This window comes from Lasioglossum baleicum, chromosome 12, assembly GCF_051020765.1.
Source record: "Lasioglossum baleicum chromosome 12, iyLasBale1, whole genome shotgun sequence".
Classification (NCBI taxonomy): domain Eukaryota; kingdom Metazoa; phylum Arthropoda; class Insecta; order Hymenoptera; family Halictidae; genus Lasioglossum; species Lasioglossum baleicum.
In genome coordinates this window covers 1,917,959-1,942,513 of record NC_134940.1, presented here as the reverse complement: position 1 = coordinate 1,942,513, position 24,555 = coordinate 1,917,959, and the positions used below count along the sequence as shown (strand labels likewise).

The 24,555-nt window shown below is 36.5% G+C and overlaps 3 protein-coding genes across 9 annotated transcripts in view; 2 read left to right on the top strand and 1 right to left on the bottom strand.

Moving 5' to 3' along the window:
• Nucleotides 1-14: 14 nt before the first annotated feature.
• On the top strand, nt 15-8,002 carry LOC143214461 (sialin-like). Its single transcript, XM_076435558.1, has 8 exons — nt 15-331; nt 2,450-2,691; nt 3,888-4,124; nt 4,395-4,479; nt 5,066-5,171; nt 5,836-6,100; nt 6,549-6,923; nt 7,079-8,002. Exons 1-8 carry the CDS (start codon nt 322-324, stop codon nt 7,331-7,333), a joined length of 1,575 nt encoding a protein of 524 aa, XP_076291673.1. The 5' UTR covers nt 15-321; the 3' UTR covers nt 7,334-8,002.
• A 493-nt stretch (nt 8,003-8,495) lies between these two features.
• LOC143214464 (uncharacterized) overlaps nt 8,496-24,555 on the bottom strand; it is a 40,401-nt gene continuing 24,341 nt past the window's right edge. For 2 of the 3 annotated variants that reach the window (XM_076435566.1, XM_076435568.1), the window contains exons 3-8: nt 12,548-12,724; nt 12,062-12,186; nt 11,576-11,687; nt 11,038-11,234; nt 9,071-9,312; nt 8,496-8,931 (exon numbers count right to left, since the gene is read on the bottom strand). In XM_076435566.1, the coding sequence (XP_076291681.1) occupies nt 8,742-8,931; nt 9,071-9,312; nt 11,038-11,234; nt 11,576-11,687; nt 12,062-12,109 (789 nt within the window). In that variant the 5' untranslated portion in view covers nt 12,110-12,186; nt 12,548-12,724 and the 3' untranslated portion in view covers nt 8,496-8,741. The remainder of the gene's footprint in view (nt 8,932-9,070; nt 9,313-11,037; nt 11,235-11,575; nt 11,688-12,061; nt 12,187-12,547; nt 12,725-24,555) is intronic. The other variant, XM_076435567.1, reaches the window with a different exon arrangement.
• Nucleotides 16,211-23,770, top strand: LOC143214463 (uncharacterized). 5 transcript variants are annotated; one of them, XM_076435563.1, is made up of 8 exons: nt 16,211-16,563; nt 18,473-18,564; nt 18,990-19,224; nt 21,296-21,437; nt 21,524-21,835; nt 22,135-22,285; nt 22,511-22,785; nt 22,957-23,769. In XM_076435563.1, the coding sequence occupies exons 3-8, from the start codon at nt 19,016-19,018 to the stop codon at nt 23,167-23,169; spliced, it is 1,302 nt and encodes a 433-aa protein (XP_076291678.1). In that variant the 5' UTR covers nt 16,211-16,563; nt 18,473-18,564; nt 18,990-19,015; the 3' UTR covers nt 23,170-23,769. The 5 variants fall into 5 exon arrangements, with proteins under 5 accessions (XP_076291678.1, XP_076291675.1, XP_076291676.1 ...); XM_076435560.1 differs by lacking the exon at nt 18,473-18,564 and having other exon boundaries at nt 16,212-16,563; XM_076435561.1 differs by lacking the exon at nt 16,211-16,563 and having other exon boundaries at nt 18,309-18,564.

Sequence of the window (24,555 nt, the reverse complement as noted above, 5' to 3'; positions counted from 1 at the left end):
ACTCGTGGAAAGTCTCCTCAGGGCTCAGGGTTTACACGGTTAGAACTGGCATGCAGTGTTCTCCGCGACATTAACTGATTACCTTATACGCGAACGAAATCTGTCATTGAAAAATGTTGAAATGTTGCCGTGAATGTCGGCAGTGTTGATATCGACCGACAACATCAGCATCAACATTTTTCTTAGACATGGTGCATCGTCGATAGATCTCACACAATACAAACATTTTGAAATTTCTCGTGTTCTCGTCACTAATACAATTTTCATACATAGCCGACATTCGTGGACTCTCTAGCTGGAACAAGTGGTAACGCAAGAAAAATGGGCAATAGTAAGTAAAAAGACATTCTTATGACCAGCGGAAATGGAATCAAATGGAAAATCATTTTAAATTAGAACACGTGTAAATGTACAGTTACAGCAGAGTTGTGCTAATTCAATTACATTGTAATTCAATTGAATCAAGATCTGAATTATAAATTATAATATTACTGAATTACAATGTAATTCAATTACTTTGTAATCATAATTCTGGAGTAATTCAATTGTTGTAATTCTGCACAACTCTGAATTGTACAGTTATGCTCTAAAAAAGACGATATTTTTGAGAAGCTAGAGCAATTAGTTTACTACAAGATGTGAAACGAAATTTTTTCGAAAATTGTAATTGGTCGGAATTGTAGAAAAAATACTAAAAGTTGCATTCTACTATTTTTTCGATGTGGGCCTATATTGAAAATTTAAAAAATACGTTTTGTAGATCTGTGTCAATTGAAGATATTCTGAAAGTATTTCGTCAACATCGGTCGACGTTGCAATGAGCTACAAACGTTTAACGATGGTAAAAGTTGTAGATTTTCACGATTTTCGGCCTCTAACTGCAATAAATCTAAGGATTCTTACATATTTCAATGCCTGTCGGTTTTTTCCGCATCAATCGATTTCGATGAAACTTTCACAGTACATACATATAATTGACAGAGATCTACAAAACGTAATTTTTTCAATACAGGCCCACATAAAAAAGTTGTGAAATGCAACTTTTAGTATTTTTTCTACATTTCCGAACAATTGCATTTTATGAAAAAATTTCTTTTCGCATCCTGTAGTAAACTAATTGCTCTAGCTTCCCCAAAAAGTTCAAACCTTATAGTAGAATATTGAAAAAATTATAGTCTTTTTTAGAGCGTCCGAATATTAATTCGAATCACACTGTATGTATACATATGTACACAATATAAAATATAAACACGGTGATCAAGATATTATGGCTAACTATACATATTGTATACATAGATACCGTATATCAGAAAGGATTATTTGGAAACTCTGGTCAACGTTATCGTGCATACATAATCTAGATGTTATCGCATGATGTATATTTATATTTATTACGTAAAAATGTATACAGGGTTTTTCATAAAAATACGAGTAAACGATGTTATAATAAATCTTCGATATACAATACATATAAGTATACCTTGATCTTCCAAAGAGCTCGCCTTGAAACACAGTTTGTATATCGAATTCTAAAAGGCGAGCACTTCAAGTTGAAGATTTATTTTGATCTCGTATAAAAAATTGAATTTCCCGTGTCAAACATTTATACTTTTACGCAGAAGTCGTTGACTACCAAATAATTACTAGCCTTCTGAATTGAGTGATGCAAGCTTTCACACATCTTCGCAGGAGTGGCATTAGTTATGTTATGTGTAAGGAAATTATGCCAGTTTATTATTCTGCCGATTGGTTATGAAATAATCATAAATTTTCAAGTGCAACGGTCTCATTAAAATTTTATGTTACATCTTAACGATTGCATTGAAATTTAAATATCGGTACTAAAATCTGCGATCAGTTTATTTATTTGGCTCGCGTTTTCGAAAGCTTTTATATTATTATTATCGTCTAAGGAGAAAATGTCGGGAACAATATTTATGACAGTATGCTATAAAAAGTGGAAGTAACTTATATAATCTGAAAACAAAGCAAGAACGATAATTGTTGAGTTTTTAAGTTTTATTTCATAGATGTCATGAAAAAGTTCACGTTGCCTGCACACTCTATATATTGATACATATATATTTTTTAATGCGATCTTAATTTGCTTTATTGAAGTTAGTTTGTTGTAAAAGCAGTTGTCAATAGTTATTCTAACAAAACATCATGTTTCAATTGTCAAAGTTATTCTAACAAAACATCATGTTTCAATCGTCAAAACCGAAACTCAATTGCGATAAATTGCTTTTGCCATACTTTATTGAGATAACTGAGACGTATCCGAGTACGTAATCGTATTCGCGCGCTCTGTGTCCACACTTTATACTTTATATTGCCATCAGATGTGCAAACGGCTGTATAATTATAAACGCATGTGTGAAAACGAATCAATGAACGCGATTCACGTTTGGAACGCATTTAACATGTTATTTTGAACCGAACTCGACAGAAATACTGAAAAGGAAAGAAATGCTGTCATGTCGGGACGTGTTGTGGTATCTCGTTTTCTGCGGTTTTGCCATCAATTATATGCTGAGAATCAACATGAACCTAACGATAGTGGCGATGGTGTTTCCTCATTCGAAGAATGCTGCATCATCCGAGTGCAACCTAGAAGAAACTGCAGAACGGACGGGCAATGAAACCATTGCTGCCGTTTTTCTTCCCACATCTGCACCGGAAAACGTCACGGTATGTAATAATAAATAATAAATGATAACTTTACCGTAATATATCGAGAATTTATTTACTCTCGACTCGACGACCATAAATTTCACAAAAATCGTAGTTATTTATTTATTTACTTAATGATTGACAGAAATTGGATAGTCGAAGGATATAATTCACATAGCTTATGAACTATATTTTTCGTGAATTTATAGTAAAGCAAAGGCGTCATTTTTAAAATCTTCAGCTCCGGATAATTTTTTAATAGGGCTCAAATGAATGTATAAAAATGTAAGAAAAATAAAGATAAACATTACCCCTCACTGAATTTCTACTGTTACGTTACGATATGAAGTTTATTTATTATATTTGTAGATATTATGGTATGAACATTAATTTTTTATTAAAATTTATGGCGCCTCCCCTAGCAATAGCCCGCGCCTCCCCGGTTGGAAACCGCTGGTGTATATGGAATAAAATGGTTTACAAAACTTTATAACCGTTTCTCGCGAGAACGGTTTACTCGAGACTTTTTATCCTCTCGATGAATTGATTACGATGCAAGAATAAAAAATTTGACTTTGAAAAAACAGGCCGAGGACAATTTCGCGCGTAATTTTTCCGAACAGATCTCCACCGATCCAAACGTACAGAATCCAGCTGTGATGGTCTTTACACATAATTTTGGTACATCCTGTACATTATGAACAGATAAAGGATAATTAAATAGTATGACCCATTTCAACGTTGGAAAGTTCTACATGTTAGTACTGTTAAATATAAGAATAACAATCGAGTACTGTTCTGCGGTTATGAAGAAATGCACAGTAAATCTACCGCGTAACAGTGTGCACAGAGTAGTAATAGTGTATTTTCCCATGTTGTAATTTACAAGCTTGAATCTGTCAAGCTAAAGATATACTATCGCATTACATACCACCAACTCGTTGTCAGTTCCAGAAAAAGATTCGAGAGCCTTACGAACAACCCGTGCGTAAAACACGGGTTTTAACATATTTCAGTTCAATATTCTCATTAATAGATATATAGTTCGATTACTCTGTTTGATCAACGAAAATTTAATTTCTTCAGCCATATTAGATAGGTCTCGTAACACGTATCAGATCGAACCAGTGCGCTGAAAACATTAATATAAGTTATTAACAAATTACAGTTTCGCGGAGTCTGTGTAAAGATTATTTATGTTATTGTATTTCCAGTACGATGATCGTTTCAATTGGGACGAGTACGAGCAAGGTTTGGCGCTTGGAGCTTATTATTGGTTGCACTGGTTAACGCAACTTCCTGGCGGGCTTCTAGCAAGACGTTACGGAACCAAACTTGTATTCGGCCTAGGAAATTTCCTAACGGCGGTTCTCGGTTTTCTAATTCCGTTTATGACACACTATCACTTGTACGCGCTCATTTTTCTACGGGTTCTTCAGGGTGTAGCTGCAGTGAGTCAACACAATTAAGAACAAATCAAACACTAATGTAATCAGAATCACCTGCCGTCTGTTTCTTGCTCGCTACCGACTCGATAGAGATAACGCGGGCAAACATATCGATAATAATTAACATTCATTCGCAAATGTTGCTTACAAAAGAATCAGCTTTATCTGATATACATATGTATACAATAAAAAGATCGAGTTTTTATCGCGAACAGACTAGGAAATTTGGGAGAAACACTTCGGGCAATGTTTACAGAAGATTTGTTTATTTAGGGTGTCGTATGGCCTTCGATGCACGATATGACGGCTAAATGGATTCCTCCGAACGAAAGAAGCAGATTCGTCAGCTCTTATTTGGGTAAGACGAGTGTAAACACTTTGACAATTTTTAATATCAGAAGTTTAGATACGCTCTATCATTTCAACGCAAAACGTACCCTCTGTTTTCCATGTACCAAACAATAGCCGCTATCGGAAAACAGGTAACAAACAATAGCATTCTACTCACTTAAAAAAACAAAGCTGATACCTTGGCATCTCTGAAGCAACTCCACCTAGCAAGAAAAGATTAACGCCACTCTACGGCCCCTGTTGTCCGATGCAATTTTTATTTAAAAAACCTTTCTACTATAATATTATCATCATACTTTCGGACTTATTGTACGTGGCAATAGTTAGTCTCTCACCCTGTATACGGTATTGCCATAAGCACGTGGCGCACTAAAAAATACTTTCACAAAACGAATCCTTTAAGTAACGTACAAACGTTTTCGGATGAAAAGAATGCCAAGTTAATTTGCGCAACAAAATTATTGCAATTATTAAAATTAAAAATTGTACATAACATATACATGTAGTCTTTGAACAAACGTATACTAGAGAAAGTTAATCGATAAAAACGCGTAAGCTTTCGCTAACATCTTCATAAGTACGTGGCTTTCTAGGTAGTTCCGTAGGCGCTGCCATAACTTATCCATTGTGTGCAGCCGTCAGTAGCAGTTTCGGATGGGGTGGAGCTTTTTATGTAACATCTTTACTCGGTGTAGTTTGGTAATAATCTGTCCTGAATTGTAATAATGTCTTGATATATGTGAAAACTTCAGGACTGCTATCCTTTGATCATTTTACTAACAGCGTCAAATGTAGAAAATGATAGCGAGTAAACCAGTGTTTCTCAACGTGGCCGTGGGGCCCACGCCTCACAAGGACGCGGTTTGATTGATAAGTCGGTAGGATTGTAACTAGAAAGGAACTATAATCTTACTAGATGTTGGGTCGAAAAAATGGGTTTGCGCCCTCTCGTTTTTTGTCCTTATTTGAGCAAATTTTGGGCCGGGTGAGGGCTCATTCTAAAGAGAAAGGTTAGATGCAGCACGCTCTGCTCACGATTTTAACGAGATTATGTTTATATCTAATAATATGAGAGCTCGAAGGCCTTGGCGGTAAAGACCCTGTGACTAAGTAACTAGCAAATAACTAGATTTTTATTTATGAACATATCGCAAAGATGTAGGTAAATGTTTCGTAAAAAAATAATTAAAAACGTAAAAGTTTTATCATTGAAGCTATCGTAGCGGGGATGAATTTTTCCCAAACATCGTGTACTTATACTTACTTCACATATAACGAGACATTACTGTATTAACGTGTTTCAAGCATTATCAGCTGGAACGTGAGTTTAGATATTAAATTGTGCGACACTTGTGTTCCAAAGGTATGTTTTGTGGCTATTCCTTGTACACGACTCTCCCCAACAACATCCTCGAATTACAGAAGAAGAGAAGAAATATATTTTGGATAATCTTGGCACATCTGTTGAGGAAGGGGTAGTCGCGGCGATACCATGGAAATCCATCTTGACATCGCGTCCTGTTTGGATTACCACTGCGGCACACTGGAGTATTGGATGGGGTTTCCTTACATTGATGACACAAGCTCCGAGTTACTTCAACTTTATTCATGGATGGAATATTAACGCGGTGAGTGAAACCATCGATTTGAGCAGGTGCGATTTATTCGGCAAATGTCGGCAAAATCTCAATACAGAAGTAATGAAGTGTAAAGGTATCTCAGGAGGAGTTCAGTTCATGCATTAATTTGCATTAACACAACGATATTACTTCTTTCAATTCATAGTCGATATGGTGACATACGGCGACGCCACAGCAAAAACAATTATTATAGAAGAAGTAATAAAACGTTTGGCTGAACTTCACCTGAGGGAACCAGAAATTTTCAACTTTTCTTTTAATACAAACCCATAGATTTTGACGAGAAAATATGACGGACATCAGTCTGTACTTGGATTTTTGGTAATTTCTCTTCAAAATCTACTAGATTACATGTATAAAAGAAGTTAAAAATTTCTGGTTTCCTCAGGTGAGAAGTTTAACCAAACTTTTAATTTTCTTGTTGTTTTGGTTGCAGACCGGTATTCTTTCTGGAGCTCCGCACGTGTCTAGAATGATTTTCTCGTATTATTTCGCTATCCTGTGTGACTGGTTAATACGCACTAAGAAGATGACTATAACGAACGTCCGAAAGCTGGCCACGTTTGTATGTACTGGTCTGCAAGGCATTTTTATCCTGTTTTTGGGATATAGCGGATGCCATCCTACCCTTGCAGTAATCTTCATGATAGCAGGAACTACTGTGAACGGCGCAGTTTCGGCCTCTACTTTGGCAGCTTTGGTTGATCTCAGTCCAAATTACGCTAGCGTACTCCTTGGGTTTTGTGGAATGTTAGTAGTATGGTGCGGCTTTATTTCGCCAGCAGTGGTCGGCTACTTAACAGTCGGAAATGTAAGTAAGATCGTTTTGGTAATTGTTGTATTTTTGTTGGGAATACAAATTCATTCGTAGCCCTTACAGTTAATCGATTGTAACTTTGTTTTCAATTCAACAACAATAAGTGAGACTTACTTATAAACTGTTAAATTGTAACGTTTCTTTTTCAGCAAAACGTATCTCAGTGGCGTATAGTTTTTCTCATAGCTGCTGCCAATTCAATTGTAGGGGGCATTATATACATACTATTTGGAACTGCGAAGGAAGAACCATGGAACAGATATGGGAAGCCACCAAGCATTGAAAGAGGTCAAGAAATGCAGAAATTAACAGAAACAGCGGTTAAAAAAGGCGACCAGTTAGGCGAAAGTACCGAAATAACAGAAAAAGATAAAATGGTAGAAAATGGCCACTCTAACGCTTGAAATATCAGTAGACTAATTTAAAAAAAAAATAGAAATGGTATAACAGAGAGCGGCAAGAAGTGAAGTGCTCTTCTCGGCCGGTTTTTCAGGGCTCCGCCCCTTTTTCCCCCCTAGTTGGTTCCTCCCTGAGCTGGCTCAGGCTCGTTCCGTATGAACTGTACCATATTATCGAACTCTAACCATATTATCTAAACAACAGAACTGATCACAGACGTTGTCAATCATTAACAGTAATGTATAATAAGAAAATTCTCATGGCTATATGTATTATACACAGAAGCCACTTCCAAAGTAATTTGTATATATTACTACAATATGTGTGTGTATATGTTACAGATTACAGTTTGTCAAAGTGTGATATATCCATATATATAAACGTGTTATAAGTTATAATTATTGGTTATTACTTAGAATTTACATAAATCGACAGAGAAAATCTCAAATGTAAAACATTAGCATTTCAAGTGTCTTAAGAAAATTAATCGAATACTAATTGTAATAGTAAGTTGCATACTCAATGACAGGTTGTACTTACATGTTTAGATGAATTTTGATTCGTGTTCAACGAACCCGTTTCTTTCCGTTGCCTTTCATTCTAGAAAACTTTAATTTTGTAAAGAATAACTGATATATATGAAAACTGTAAAAATGTTTTTCTGAAATAAAACAATTGTGTATAGATTGTTTCAAATATACTAATATTACCACGATTAGTACACACGTTGCAGCTTATGGATTTTTTTGTCAAGGCGTTATCGGTCTCTCCATAGACATATAGAGATAGACTGCGCGGCCTGTAGGAAGCGCTGAAGCCCACAATGGCGGCAAAAAACAAAAATAAAACATCAATAAATACATCAATTAGAAAGAAAGCGCTATGGACCCCGGCTAATGCTCTCTCTCTCACTCTTTGTACCGCGCGCCGCCATTGTGGGCTTCAACTCGCCCATAAGACGGCGCAGTCTATCTCTATATGTCTATGGGTCTCTCTAAAAGTCCTAGTTCCACTTGAATGAGGAGCCCAACGTTATCGACATTTAATAAATTTAGGTGTGTCAGCACAGACGAGATATAGGAATGTGTCTATAATGTGTCTAATCAATTAACTATGGTTAGTCTGTTTCAGCTAGAGGTACAGCAAAGATACTTGTAGAAAGGAAATATATAGTATAGTTCGTAAGAATAGAGAAGCAAATTAAAGCAAATCTACAACAATCAAATTAATGAATACTTTATTGATTTTTTCTCAAATTTATTGTGTACAAATGTTCCGAATACCGAATACGTATGGATTTGTATATAGGTATCCAATGTCTATCATAGCACCAAAAAATGTCTTCACGATATCACATTAGAAGCGAATGTAATTTGCATGCGAAAATTACAAGACACTAGTCTCTTGTACATCTCAAATAGAATATTCCAAATTAACTAATTTCTGAAGCGATTCCGGGGTTTGCTTCGGTGACGATGACACAGCTCCTGAAGGTGGACAATTAGACGGTTTTCCACTCGGTGGTACTTTAGGAGGTAACGTGCTCATTTTGCGCCCGGTTGTTGCATTCCCTTTCACCGAGGATCCACTGAGTGGGCGACCTAAACGTGATCGATTCAGAAGGTAATAATAATATTCGTTTTTCCAGACTAACATACTGTGCACTTTCAATTAAAACTGTAAAACAACCTTGTCAAATAGGACACACACAATAAGCACAAGTAATAGTTTGTTACTTTCCTCTTAATTGATTGAACATTCTTGAGAAAATGCCAGGCGCATTTTCATCGGTGTCCTTTTTCTCGTCGTTGCTCTCATTATGGGAATGTCGTCGCAAAATCCGACTCAGGGATCCGGCACGTGGGTGGAACAGCTTTTTCGGTGAGCCATCTTTATCCACGCGTTTTAACATTCTTCCGAGAGAATTACTCTTCTCTTTCTGCGATGGATCTTCGCCGTAGTTCGCGTTCATTTCCGCGCCGTCCTAACAACAATTTTTCATTATTTCGGTTAAACAATCTTACTTATTCTGTGGACAGTGTCTAGAATTATTGTTCCGGTGTCAGAATATTTATTCGCGAAACCTTGTACCGCGTATGACGTTTTATTAATGAATACCTAAAATAAGCCCGGGCAACTTCTTCCCCGCTGTCGCTTCACCACTCCCCCTACCAGTGTACCGCCCCCCCCCCCCCACTATCAACTATTTCATATTACCCCTACCGTACTTTGCCAGGCGTAACTGTCAAGATCAGTGTCGCCAGATACATAGATATATCCAAATGGATATCTCTTCCTCTCCTCCTTTTCCCCTTCCACTATCCCATTCCAGCATCATGCGCACACTCCAACGTCCCCCACTCAGACCGTAGACCGCGGTGCGGGTGCGCTGCCCGCGTCGTAGACTGGTCTGGTCATCAGAGAGGGGGTACTTGTATTCCCCTCGATTATCTCGATCCGGCGACACTGGTCAGGATACGGCCTCCGATATACGTATACGCGAGGATTGCAAGGGTCCGGAATTCCACTTCTGATTTCTCGATAATGCAAAGACGGGGTTTTCGCAGTAGTCAAAATCGCTAGATGAAAGATCAATCTAGTGCGCTGTTTACCTCAAAAGTCATTCTTTTACGTTTCCGAGCAATGGTTTTGCGATATTTGGCTGCATGTTGCCCGTTGGATGGCGCTGCAGTCACGCCGGCATACTAGCCTCTCCGACGGGCACCATGCAGCCAAATATTGCAAACTCATTACTCGGAAACGTAAAAAAACGACTTTTGTGACAAACAGTGCACTAGATTGATCTTTCATCTAGCGATTTTGACTACTAAAAAGCCCCGTCTTTGCATTATCAAGAAATTAGAAGTGGAATCTCGGACCCTTGCAATCCTCGCGTACATGTACGTGGTGTCGTCTGCTAGGAGAAGGGGCCCTTAAAGCCGACACACACCATTTGTGTTGCAACTGTATATAGTTCACTAGCTAACCGTTGCATTTCGATAGAGTCCGCTGTCGTACTAGAGCACTTTCTACCGAGTCGGTAATTGAAAACCGTAGACAGACAAATGCATTACATCACGTCTGTACGGATCTTAAGTCTATGCGTGGTCAGAAAAGCCCATAAGATGCAACGTCCGTATTGATTTTAAGTCTGAGACTTAAGTTTGTATTACCAAAAAGTCTGTGTATGTAGTGTGTAGTGTGACAGATTTCGATAATGTAGAATTCTATTTTGTCAGGTTGTGTCGATAATGTGAATTCCTATTTTATAACACATATTAGTTTTCCATTTTACCGACAACATTAATATTGACTGATTGTAAATTTTGTTAAATAGTTTTGGACAAATTGTAAATATTTGTTCATTTGTTCATCACTTTGAGTCAACAAAGTGTTTGTTTTGTAGAATTAGATTTAAATAAACCTTCAAAAAGGAGTTACATGACACAAATTTATATAATATGCTAAATTTATATGCTAAAAATAACGTGTGGTTGTAAATACACAAATTATTCGAATTCCAAATAGCTAAATAACTGAACTTACAATTAACGGAATTATAAATGTGACGATAATTATTATTATTATTATTTAGTTAAACAATTTATTATTCGAACATCCCCCTGTTCTCACAAATTGTTATCAGAAATTACATTAATAATACTAATTCATTACCAACATCATATCTTATACTAATGACGTCGCTTACCATAGAATTGTTTAATCCTGATTTATTTGCACCTGGCGTCTGCGAGCGTTGTTTGAACATTTTTCCCATTCTGTTTAATGTGGCAGTCTTCAACTTCCTAACATCTTGCCTGACAGTTTCAGTTCGTGATGATCTATGTGCCATTATCGGTGATTCATCTTGCTGCTGCTGCATCATGTTTGTCCCTTTCCTCACATCTAACGAGACACACAATTTGATGAAATCATTGATTGCATCGGTACGTTACTTAATTAATCTGAAAACGGTCTGCGTTTGACTCCATTCCTAAAGACTCCCTGACGCCCTGACTTCGCGCGTCAGGTTCATCCTCGCTGTCTATAATCCTAGCGGCTCCCCAATTTCGCATTGGGTTCGTCCGCGCACCTTAAAAAACTAACAAATTCTACTCGCGGCCCCGGCTCGTAACAGACGCAACAACTTGGATCTTTTCGAAAAGCTGAATTGATTTCACACAATGATCCACACAGTCTAACAAGTAGAAAATATATAGTTTATTTCTGCTTGTGAATTTACTTACTCGATGGTAGCCTCGAATTGATCGGTTTTGAATCTTCAACGACTTCCTGCTTCTCTATTAATCGTATCGACCTGTTGATGTCTCCGACTCGAGTTGCTTCTGTCATTATTTCCTGTATTAAATTTTTATGTACAGGGTGTAAATATTTTTCCTTTAAATACTTTCCAAGGGTCCGACTACCCGCCGAGTCGCTCCGCTCAATACAACCGTTCACTTTATTTTGAAAATAACGTACAAGAACATCTCTGTGATATCACTTTCCAACTTTTCTATCGTATATTCCCGAAGAAATTTCCTATCGATTTTTAAACAAACAAAAAGAATGCTAAAAAAAATATCATTTTACACAAGGTTCCGCCCTAATTACGAATGAACCTGTTTTACAGTTTCGCATCCACAAATGGACATGGTTCATCGAGATGTCCTTTGATCGCGACACGCTTCGGTTAAAAATTCGATAAACATCGAAACGATTACACGACTCACCGATTCCTGTCGTTTGAACTCTTCATAACCTCGAGCGTCCGCGTCCATCGTTGTCACCTTTATTGCACGAGAATTCGATAGATATATTGCTGATATCCAGAATTCGGGGAATGCACCTTTTGTTTCTGCAAAACAGTCCTCGTTTGATGTTAAACTTTGACAGCTTGCCCGAATGAAGCCATTTAATCGTGACGATCGAAACTCGTGAAACTGTACCAACGGTTCAATTACACGACTCCGATACTATTGTGTTTGTTTCATTCATTACTCTATTTCCCTGTATGATCGGGAAGAGTTTAAAGGGTGGAGAGGGGTAAGTACGGTCCAGCGGCTCCCATGACAATTTTTATTGGCAATATTACCGAATTACTGTAACAACACCATGCGGCGCATTCCTCTTTCATGCGACAATGTCTCTTCCCGATCATCAAACATTAAATTACACGAGCAAGAGAGTTTGTTATTTCGAATGAAATACTGCTTTACCTTGAATCGGAATCTCTCCAACGGCGTTTTCTTTTACCAATCAATTGAACGTGCAATCATAAAAATTCAGGAATCGAAGGTTCGTTCGTAATCCTCGACGTCGAGATCGTTCATCCCTTACACAAAGTTTTTTTAGCGCTCGAACATTCGGTGCGAATATCACGTTTTCGCAGAATTCTATCAAGCGCAAAATTCCTCTGTCACATTCTAATAACAAAAAGATCAAACGCACCTCGTCGCGTCGCGTCGGTTTGATATTCTGTTCCCGTTTCTAAATGACGGAATGACTGTTCGCTGTTTTGCGAGTCGAAGTCGTAGAGAGTATTGAAATCGCAGTGTGAACACATCGTTTCGAAGGCTACAGTAAAGACGAATTCACACTTCTCCACTTTGGATGTACCACACATATCACATGTCATCGCCACTTACAAGGGGATGCCACCACGGTCGATGGGACACGGATTTTTCTGAAACTTGCAGTATTCGAAGATGTCTTCTCCAAATGTAGCGCAGTAGCGCGCGCTTCTCAAGATTTTCCGAGAAAATTGCATTTGAAAATCGGTTTACGCATTCATAAGGAGTTCGCGATAAAAGGCTAACAAGAAGATGAGTAGCCGAGGACGCAGCGAGAAATAATAGTAATCGGTAGGTTGCTGGTTTGAGTCCCGCTTTCGATATTTTTTTCTTGAAATTGATACCTATCTAAATTTGTCGGCGTTGGGAAATAAATCGAACATAAAAATAATACAGAACGGTAAATTTAGTTTATTATTGAAAATTCTCTCTCTGTATTAATTACATGCTAGTATGACACGAGCCAGGGTGATATTCATCGTAAGAACATGGAAGCATACACTATAAATGCAGCATTCGTACAAGAGCACCCTTTTTTGATCAGGACGTCTACCGAAAAACTACCGAAAAAATGAAAATAACTTATAAATCATTTATAATAATCCTTCTCTAGACTTTTAGATAGGGCAGCTACATAATTTCGTCTCAGCTGTCTCCTTATCTTCGCCAGATACATACTAATTAGGGAAAGTGTTGAAGCGTGCTTAATTGCGGATGAAATAAATCCTCGATAAGGGAAGACAAGCTGATTATTCGGATATAATTGAGTAAAAATGAGCAACTATTTATCTATTTTTATGCTTGTGGATAGGAAAAACATGATATTTTAATCTAATCTGATAAGGAATCTTTCGGAATACATATATAGTTCAACACAGATTTGTTGAAAGTGATTCAATTTTGAAACAATGCAGCAACAGACATATGTTTCACTTAATTTTCAGATTCTTCTAATGAACATATGCAACTTGTTTCGGTTGCAACAACACGTCGCGTCGTACGTAAGGGCTGCAGATAAATGAATTTCAATCCGCCATGATCCGTCGATTCATCAGTCTAATTTTTAACGAGTTGACTGAAATAGGTAACAATAATACCACCATAAATAACCGTTATTAGCGTCTTAGTAACGTATTCAGAGCGGAGAAGCAGTAATTCAACGTTTATTGCTTATTTTTTTCTCAGTTTCTATCATTCATTTCGCGATATTGCCACTTGTAGTAGAAAGTGTAGCACGGGGATTCGCGCGTACATTAGTTTCTTATCGTACGTCGAAGATGACAACAAATATGTACAGGGTGTAAAGACATGTTCTAAATCGATTGTGCAAGAAACAGCTAAACATTAGGTGTTCTACAGAGAAACGGGATTGGGCAATAACATATAGTGATAAATGGAATCATTGAGAAACGGTAGAAGAGAAGAATTACAAAACACTGGCTAATGATTAGACGCATTAACTGTTATTTTCTTTCTTCAGTCGTAAAAGGAATTTTCTATCTCACGCGTATTAAGAAATAATCGATATTTCACTTGTCAGCTGAAATATGTAGTACTGCTGATCTTTAATAACAGATACACACTTTGAAATATACAGTCTTCTGAAAAAGACACAGCCACATTTAACACTAAACCTACCATCACCGAATCACCGAATCACCGGTCAAAATCACTGTTTCCAGATTTTGGTTTATTTCATAATTATTGAAATAATAAAAATTATATTTCATAAGATACGAGTGTATAGATAGCTCTAGTAGAGCCACGTATTACAATAGGAGCACGTACAAAGTCTGAATAAAATCAAACTTGTAATTTATACATACATATAAGGGAACATGTACCAGTTACTTTCAAGGCTCGGTAGGTTTAGCGTTGAAAGTTGGCCATTTTGTGGGCATAAACTTTCTACAAAGATGGTTTTTTAATTGAGAGGTTATTTTAAACGATAGCTAATAGCTATCGATACAACACAGGGGAGACACATATAAGTGTGCAATGGAGAACATTTTATTGACATTGTTTATTTATTATGTTTCCTTTATTTACAGGTTTACTTTTCGTAGTATGTATCACGTATGTATGTGCCGTTTCTAGAATGTGGACAGGAAAAGTTTAAGGTTCATTTCATTCGCGTTGCAACACAGGGCGATTGCAAGTCGGTATTTCGTTTTTAATGATCCATGAAGTTGCTGCGACTCGCACATTAACTAACACCGAAGATTATGTAATACAGTCACATGGTGAATGGAATTGGCGCGAAAAATTCTATCTAATAATTGTTGCACCGCGAGTACGTTCCCCAACATTAGTTAGACATTAACCAGATCAATACTAATGTTACTACATACATCGCAAACTAGAGGAGTAGTTCAATTAGTTCAAGTAACTGAAATTGTTCAATCATTGTGTTAATGGACAGAAATCAAATAGAAAATGGTGGTACGGAGAGTTTCTTCGACATCTGATGCATTTTGGAAATTATGAGATTATGAAATTTCATTGCATCTTGAGTAGTTATCTCGAGTCTCATTTTGAGTCATTTAAATAAGCGCGTCCACGCGATAAACGAGAAGCACGTGCATTCGTGTACCACGTGACACTTTGTATGCAATCGCATATACATATGTATACAGTATACATACAACGCGAAGCAGCGACAGCGACGCTGACTTTAGGCTTGCCGCGATTTCGTCAGAAAGAAATTTGAACGCTCTTACAATTAGTCGACAAGAATTGAATCGCAAATGTTCCGACTAAAGAACCGATTGAAACTAATTTCGATAAGCTCGAGTTACTTCATTTGAAACTCAACACTTTATTTTGCTTTCGACGTCGCATTCGTATAATTTTTTGATTTTTTCAACCTTTCGAAACAAGTAAAATTCTATTCATTTTCGTAATACATATAATATGTATAATCAATAGACTGCGGATCTTTATGCATTTATGGCTTCTGAAAATGTTCATAAAATGCTGGAGTTGATAAAATTTGACAGAAATTTTATACACATCCGCAGTCTAACACTATCATCGCATTAGCCTACATAGAAATTTTCCGGTGTTTAGCTCTAAAGTATCATTTTGATCCGAAGGGGGTTAACGTAAATGTAGTAGCATTGAATTCGTTTGCAGGCAGAATGAACAGCTTGATTCGAGTTTTGGTCTTGGTGTCATATCATGTCGGTGTGACAAGAAATATCTTCTCTGTCGACTTGTTTTCATCACGAATTGTGGCGACCGCGTTCGTAGGCAAAGAAACATTTCCCGCATTTACGTAAGCCACTGATCGGAGGGGAAACTAGCCACACACAGACGTTGCAACAGACAGTTCGCTTTCGGATGGACAGTCTTAATCCAACTTCCGACTACTAGTGTGTCACTCCAGGATTAGTTTCTTCTGCATCGTGCACAGAGTGGTCTTCGACTTAGTTGCAACGATATAACCTGATTATCATATACTATTTTCACAGTTTTCAACGAGAAACAAAGAGAAAGTCACCAAGTGTATTGGGGGTAGAGTACTTTTAATTTACAGTATTCGACGAGTTTCGAGTGTTCGGGTTTCGTACGTTTATGTCTATTTAACCGCATCGGAACAACTTCCGCGGTAGAGACAGAGAGCCAGCCGAGATCAACGTCTGCGGTATCCTGCTTGAGATGTATGTAACATTCTTTATTATAAATATTAACATTAAACTACGTATCTTTATGCAAAATAAAAATTGTCTGCATCGATTGCAACAAATACAAACTAAATTCAATGGTATTTCTTCCCTTAATGAGAGATGTTAATAGAGATCTACTCAAATGATCTACTCGCAAAAAGAATTGAATTTCATCTACTCAATTTTACTACATATAAACGCATAAAGATCCGCAGCCTAATTATCATTTTGTTTTACTTAAAACACAAATTGTAAAATTCAAATCGCAACTTTATTTCAAATCAAAATTTGTTATTGAATTTGTCGATTCACCTGGAATGTGCAGTAAAGCACATAGGAAATGGTGCGGGCATTGTTTTTCAGACTTGATTGTTCCTTGGTTGTTTTGTCAATGGAAAATAAAAGGAACAGCCACGAATTATCATAATTTCTACGCATAATAGGATAATTACGATTACTTTGCCTGTAATAATTTCATGAAGAAACGAAAAATTGGTATTCATTCTACGTTTACTTTAATGCTTAAATATACAATTGATTACTAAAGAAGTTGAATCACACTCCGCTCCCCACTTTCTTGAACCAATTATGGCAAAGATGCGCATAGGCGAAGGAAAACTGGTCTTTCCGCGGGGTTACTCTCTCGTTGGATATACTTTAGACTGCGGATGTTTATAAATTTGAAGGAATTGGTGCGAAATGAAATTCTATTTTTATTGGTAATAGCACATTTGCAGATCCAAAATAAAGATAAAAATCGTACTAAATACACTGCTGAATTTAATACTTCAGCATTTTTTGAAAATTTTATAAGTCATAAATGCATAAAAATTCGCAGTCTATTGATTACTAATCAGAACAGAAGTTTATTTATTCGGAAAGGTTGAAAACATATACTTGGATTACCAAATTATGTAATACCAATTCTTTCATACAGATAAGTCAACTAAATTGGTAGAATCTTATTCTGATACGGCAGCGTCATCTTTTTAAACAAAAAAATGTAGCACTTCACTGTGCGACGCTAGTCTGTTAGATGCGATAATGCCGATAATGCTGTTTGCATAATTTACACGTACATATATGGTAAATATTGTTTACACTTTATACATTCATCTATTCATCGAGCACTAATTTTTGATATGTATAATTTTCAATCATATTACTAGGAATTCTATTGTATTTTCTAATAAACAGTACTTATGTTATGTTCCATAGTATTCTCTAATTTAAGATTTTGGTGATAAACGTTACACGCGATCTAACAATCCTAATTTCGCTGTGTCTATTTTCTTTATGGTACAATACTCGTCGTGCTTAAACTAATTTAATTTATGCATCGCTATATATTTCAGATATAGATTTTGCATGAACAATTAAAAAACAACAGTTAAAAGAATTTCGTTACTTTTGATTTCTTTTTTATGATCACACACATAACAGGACCTTTCAAAATTTCACCCATATGTTACCGGGAACACCTTGTATGTATATTCTTTAAAAGTTTATTAAGAAATTAATAATCTTTTTTATTAGAAAAAATGATTACTATCAGGAAGACCACACACAACTATAACTATACCTATACGTATAGGGCGATTTAGTGTAATTATATTCCGTATGTCTATTAAATTGCTGACTGTTTTAAAAATATAAAGAACTTGCTTATATTAGAAAGGAATAAGCGGAAAAAGAACGATCCTAATCATTTTCATGATGTTATTAACTTTCCTTAAAAGTAGCGGTCTGCCTCGAGTCTTTACAAGAAATTCCGGTGATATAATTCTTGATTAGTTTTCTCGTTTAAACACCTGTATCACCTGTTCGTAATAGACGAGAATGTGAACACGTTTTATTCAATAACTATGTACCGTGTACATATATATCCTACGCCTACAACCAGTTTCAGCAGGGCCGTCTCTAGTACATAGTACATTGTATACAGGCCGAAACCTGATAAATTTGGCAAGGCTGTTCCAATCCGATTTCAAGTAGGTATGTAATTTGAAGTCGTTCGCGTTATATCCACAGTCGCCAGATTAAGAATTCTAAACTCGGCACCTACTTGATTGAATAAACTTGATTTAAAATATGGAAGAAACTTGATTCATTTCTGCATTAAAAAAATACGAAGAAACTTTGTCCCCAACCCAATATGTTGCCTGCGGGTATAAAACTAATTAATGGATGAAAATTTAACCCTTTGCATTCGAAGCTACTTTAACTCGAAAATTAAACATTTCTTCCGAACTAGAATAATTCCATTCGATATCAATTTTTTTCTTTGTATCAATATAAAATTGATATAATATCCCGTACAATACTCGAGTGTTTCATAAAATTTCGTAGATGCTACAAAGGGTTAAAGTGGTCGATAGCTGACATTAAATGACTGACTACTACTTTTTCTTTCACGACAGATTTCGCGGAATTTTTCGCAGTTACTATGCCAAGTAGCAAGACTAGAATCGCCATAATCGGCGGCGGTGTCGCTGGATTGGTGGTGGCTCGCCACACAGCTACCAAGTTGGACACTTACAGTCTCACTTTATTCGAGCAAACCGATCAAATCGGTGGAACATGGGTCTACACCGACGAAATCGACGTCGACAAAAATGGATTACCAGTTCACAGCAGCATGTACAAGAACTTGAGGTCAGTGTAAATTTCTTTCAGTATAAGGTGTCCTAAAAATGTTGAACTTCCTTGAAAGGGTGATTCCTGATATCATTCGAAGTCATTTTTTCCTTTACGAGATGTTCTTCGTGACTTTACTCAGGAGTTATTAACGAAAAACACGGACCGATCTTAGCACGGTAAGAACAGACAGAGACGGCGCGCGGCGCGGCGCGGCAGGTCCCGCTGAATGTGGTGTTGGTATTGGTCCAGCGGGAATCAGTCTGCTGTAGCCGCGCTGTGATTGGTTCGTGTACTTGTAAAACTTTTAAGTACTTCTGTATAAATATATATTGCGCAAGGACAAGGTGCAGCGAGAGCGGCTGGTTAAAACCTGATTCAAACGATTTCAACACACAGTTTCTCCCAACCTCTGATCTCTCTCCTATCTCCAGGCAATTTCGCCAAATTGTGTTTAAATGGACTTTGCGGTATACATGATATGTGTTTAGCAGAAAAAGTTGTATCAGGTAAAAATTATACACATATAACGACGTTGCATTTGTTAGACAGTTTAGTGATTCGAATGGGTTATTAAATACAATAGATAATAACGTCATCGATGTTGTTGTTACCGACGAAAACAGTGACGCATCCAACCCATATAGACATTTATATAGTCAAAAGTATTACAGAATAAAATACAATTAGTTATATTAAAAGTAGTCCAACGCATTAACCGCTTTGCCAACCGGCGATCTTTAATTATATTAGGTATTTAGGTCACATATTTCACAACGAGGAATACCGACGAGACGTTTGCACTTTAATATTTTAATTTACAAATTTTAAATATAAAAGATAGAAACAAATCTTATTTACGGTATTTAGAGTATTCTATGCTCATTTGCTGTTAATCGTATTTCATATACATGCAGTAGTGGTCCTGTAAACTTTTTGTTAATTGTATTATTTTCAGAGCAACTGTCAAAATTGATTGTTTCCAGTAGCTTAATGTAGCAAAAAGTAATAAATTTTAAATATCAAATTCACAATACGTAGTGTTTAAAGTTTCAATAAAAGTACCAGTAAGTCGAAAAGTACATGCAGTAAGTGTATAGGTATGTATATGTAATAATTTTTCTTCGGCATATGGTAACATGGAGTTCCTGGCTAGGAACAGTATTCTTAACCGAGTGACACAATAGTACGAGATACATTTCACAAGTTATTTTCATTCCAAGTTGTTCAATGTTCAAAACAGCAAAATATTTTCATCGATTCGTATTGCTAATATGTAAACGCCTTTCACAATTCTCCTACGTATCGCCGACGAAGACAATAGCCCTTGAAACATCTTAGTTTTCACGTCATTCGTATGATAATGGCGGTAGTTGTATCCTAATCTGTGTCTAGTCTGTCGTGATAAACTTAGCTGACACGCAATACATACACTGTTTGAGACACAGTCACAACACAGTCGTTTCGATCGTTGTCGGCGCGGCGGCGCGGCGGCGGCAGTTCGATTAGGCGGTACATATGTATACAATAAAGAAGTATCAATCGTACCATTTTGAAAATTGATGTTAATTATTAGACTGTGGATTTTTATGTAAAATAAAAATAATCTGCGTCAGTTACAAAAGAGACAGAAACTACACGGATATTTGTAGCTTGTCAACTGAAGATAATACATAAGTACAACAGTACCTACTTTGAATGATATTTTAAATTTCTCTATTATTTCACGTTTGATCCAATTTTTGCTACAAGCGAATAATAATAATTATCAATAATTATTAGACCGCGGATCTTTTTATGCTATTATGTAGATAGATAAAAATTTTCTTCGTTAATTAGAAATTACAACACATAGAAACTACACAAAAATTTGTTTCCATCTTCAACGATTTTAACAAATTGAAAGTAACATATAGAAGATGTTGTTAACTTGTGTTAATGTTTTTTTACTGTTTTAGATTACATCCGCCTATTTTTGTCATAAATGCATAAAATCCGCGCAGTCTAATAATTATAAATCAAAAACCATTTCTGTAGCATATTATATGGTATACAGTAGTATGTACAAATCGATCGTGGAACATTGCAGAACAAATCTTCCCCGCGAAATAATGCAGATACCAGACTTTCCAATGAAACACGACGTTGGTTCGTCCTTTGTTCATCATTCTGTGATTCGAGAGTACCTGTGCGATTACGCGAAACATTTCAACCTGCATCCCTATATAAAGGTATAACTCGGCTCGACTTCACTTTGCTCTAGTCGCGATTTCAAAGGTCTGAATTTTTATTATAAAATAATAGTTGGCTCTTTCAGCTAAACACCGTTGTGAAACTCGTGAAGCCAGAAACCTTGCGAAACGGGCAGACAATATGGATGGTCACTTACGAGGACCTTCGAGCCAAAGTGGAAACCACGAAAACATTTGACGCCGTGGTATTGTGCAATGGTCATTACACACTGGGTCACATTCCCCGTATCCCAGGCATCGAAACATTCCCCGGAGGTCAAATACACAGCCATCAGTACAGAACACCGGAAGTGTACGCTAGGAAAACTGTTTGCATCCTCGGCGCATCCTGGTCTGGCATCGACATTGCGATAGAGGTCTCGCAATACGCGGAAAAGGTATCGGCAAAGAAATTCCGCTAAATCTCGTTAATGTTTCCATTAATAACGTTTCAGTACATAAACTCGCCGATAAAAATAAAGAAACAATGTAATAAACAGTGAACCGAGCACACTAAAAGTGACTGGTAATACTGGTATGTGTCGCATTATGAAAATTACAACATTGAATTTACTAGTTTTCTCGCAATTCTCGTAAAAAGAGAGAAACAAAATCTCGAAAAAGAACTCAAGTTATATCATCACAGTTGGGTATGTTCATCTTCTTTCGCATGATGGTCCCACTGATTTGATTGTAGGTGTACTTAAGTCACAATTTACCGGAGCCAGTTGACTCGAGAATGTTGAAAAACGTGGAACAGAGGCCTGGAGTACAATCTATCCAAGGAAAGAAATTCATCTTCGGCGACGGTTCCACGGCTGAAGCAGACAACTTCATATATTGCACCGGTAAAGGAACAAAGAACTTGATAAACTATACTCGTACACGGCGAGTCTAAAAAATGAATAACTTTTTTGTAATTCTACCAAACAACCTGATTTTTTATAAACAATTCTATTAATGACTTTCGTATACGTCATTCGTAAATTGAACCCTCGCGCGGCCTCGGTACGACGATTCTGGTTTCTATCATGGACCGTTTTTATGAGATATGTCGACTTTTGTGCTTGCAGGGTACGAGTTCACGTATCCCTTTATGTCAACCAAAGTTGAGATGCGTACGGACGAAAATCACGTTGAACCCATTTACAAACATTTAGTCCACATGGATTACCATAATTTGTTCGTGATGGGGCTACCGGGCATTGTAATACCGTTCCCGATGTTCCATCTACAGGCTCAATACATCCTTGGAATTCTAGAAGGCCGCGTTCGCTTACCATCCCCAGACCAGATGCGCGAGGAATACGAGGCTGAGAAGACAGCTCTGATTAATCAAGGAATACCTGTACGTATTCAATTTATCGCTAACTAATACAGTAGGTCACAAAAATATTGGGAATGTAAATATTACGTTTCGTAGATCTGTGTGAATTAAACATATTCCGAACTGATTTTAAAGATAAAGTTTAAAGATGGTGAAAATTGCAATTTTTCACGATCTTTTATGTTTTTTTAGTTACGACATATCATCAAGCTGAAGGAAAGACAGTGGGCATATTATGATGAAATTGCTGCGAGTGTGAATGTCCCAAGTTTACCGCCAGTGATTAGGAAAATCTACGACCATTGTAACCAGATGCGCGAGAAAGACTTTACCACTTACAAAAATCAACAATATCGTATAATCGACGATGAAAATTTCGTAGTGGGTTGCTGTAAACCTTGTTAGGGTTTAAAGACGAATATAGAGAGAAAATTGATCTGATTGTGAGAAGGAACAATTGTTCTATTAAATATACATATGTATGATTACTCGGTGTCAGCAGTGTTCATCGAGATTGATGTTTCGTATACAAATGACACATTTTGAAGATTATATATACGACATACGCCATCGCTCTTAATCTCTACATGAAATACTCAATGTTCACGTTCAATTGAAAATGATACGTTAACAGGCTTCAGCTGCGAAACGCGCTACAACAAACAATGAATATGAATAATTAATTGTATGATTGAACTATGATTGAATTATTCATTCATTGTATGCGTTTTTAATATTACGTGGAGAGATTTAAAACGGATTGATGTTGGAAGAATTCTTGAAAACAAAATAATTATGTACTTATCTGCTGCTTTCAAGAAGCTGTACTACATATTAAGTGTTAGTTAAAATGCAAACTTCTAGGCAGAAGTGTTATTGTCAAGCATTTATAACATTTTAAAAAAGTAGTACATTTATCTGCGAGACACTGCATTCTACGCAATAGAATTTGTACTGTCGACTGTAATGCAAATTGTAATGTTTAACGAGTTAAATAAACTTATAAATAATTATATTCATTTTTATTTCACTGTAACTTAAAAATCCTGTTTTATATGAAAAAACACTGGGTAAACGTGAATTCAAATTTTGCCGCGTTTTGTTAAGAGTCTGCGCATTTGGCTACTAACGATCAAGAGTTCAATCGGAGCTACGGTGTTTCCTTACGCCCTCTAGGATGTATTCTGGCTGGAGTAAGAAACAGAAGAAACCATCGACATGATCTCGTCGCGTCGGTGCAGAAAGCTACCGAGGAGATTCTCGTGTGTTTTGGTGCGAGTTTATAAAATTGCGTAACGATGGAAATAAGGTTGCGCGCATGCAGGATTTCATAAATATTCATATTTCATCGAAATATTTTTTGTTCCTGGTAAGACGTTTCATAACATAACCATCATCGATTCCATATCATTTATGTGTTTGTAACATGTGCATTTGTGCATTTGTTTCACTGTCAGGTTGTATGGAATATGGATACACATTATGGAACATAAAATATACAATATTTTACATTAAAACACCATTCCTGTTAATTAATGTATAATTCTGTAATTCGTGTAACTTCTTTATGCTAACAATATAAGCCAAGCTAAAATATTAAATATTACATTTACTACATTTTATTTAACTAACAATAAGTATATTTAAATGTAACAAATTCCAGATTAAGAATGAATCATTCTTAAATAAACACAGGCGTAAACTATTATTTCATATTCATTGTCAGAGTGAGAAGTTGAGAATCTAGTATTTGTTTATGTATGTAGTTTATATATATGTATTTTGTCAGTT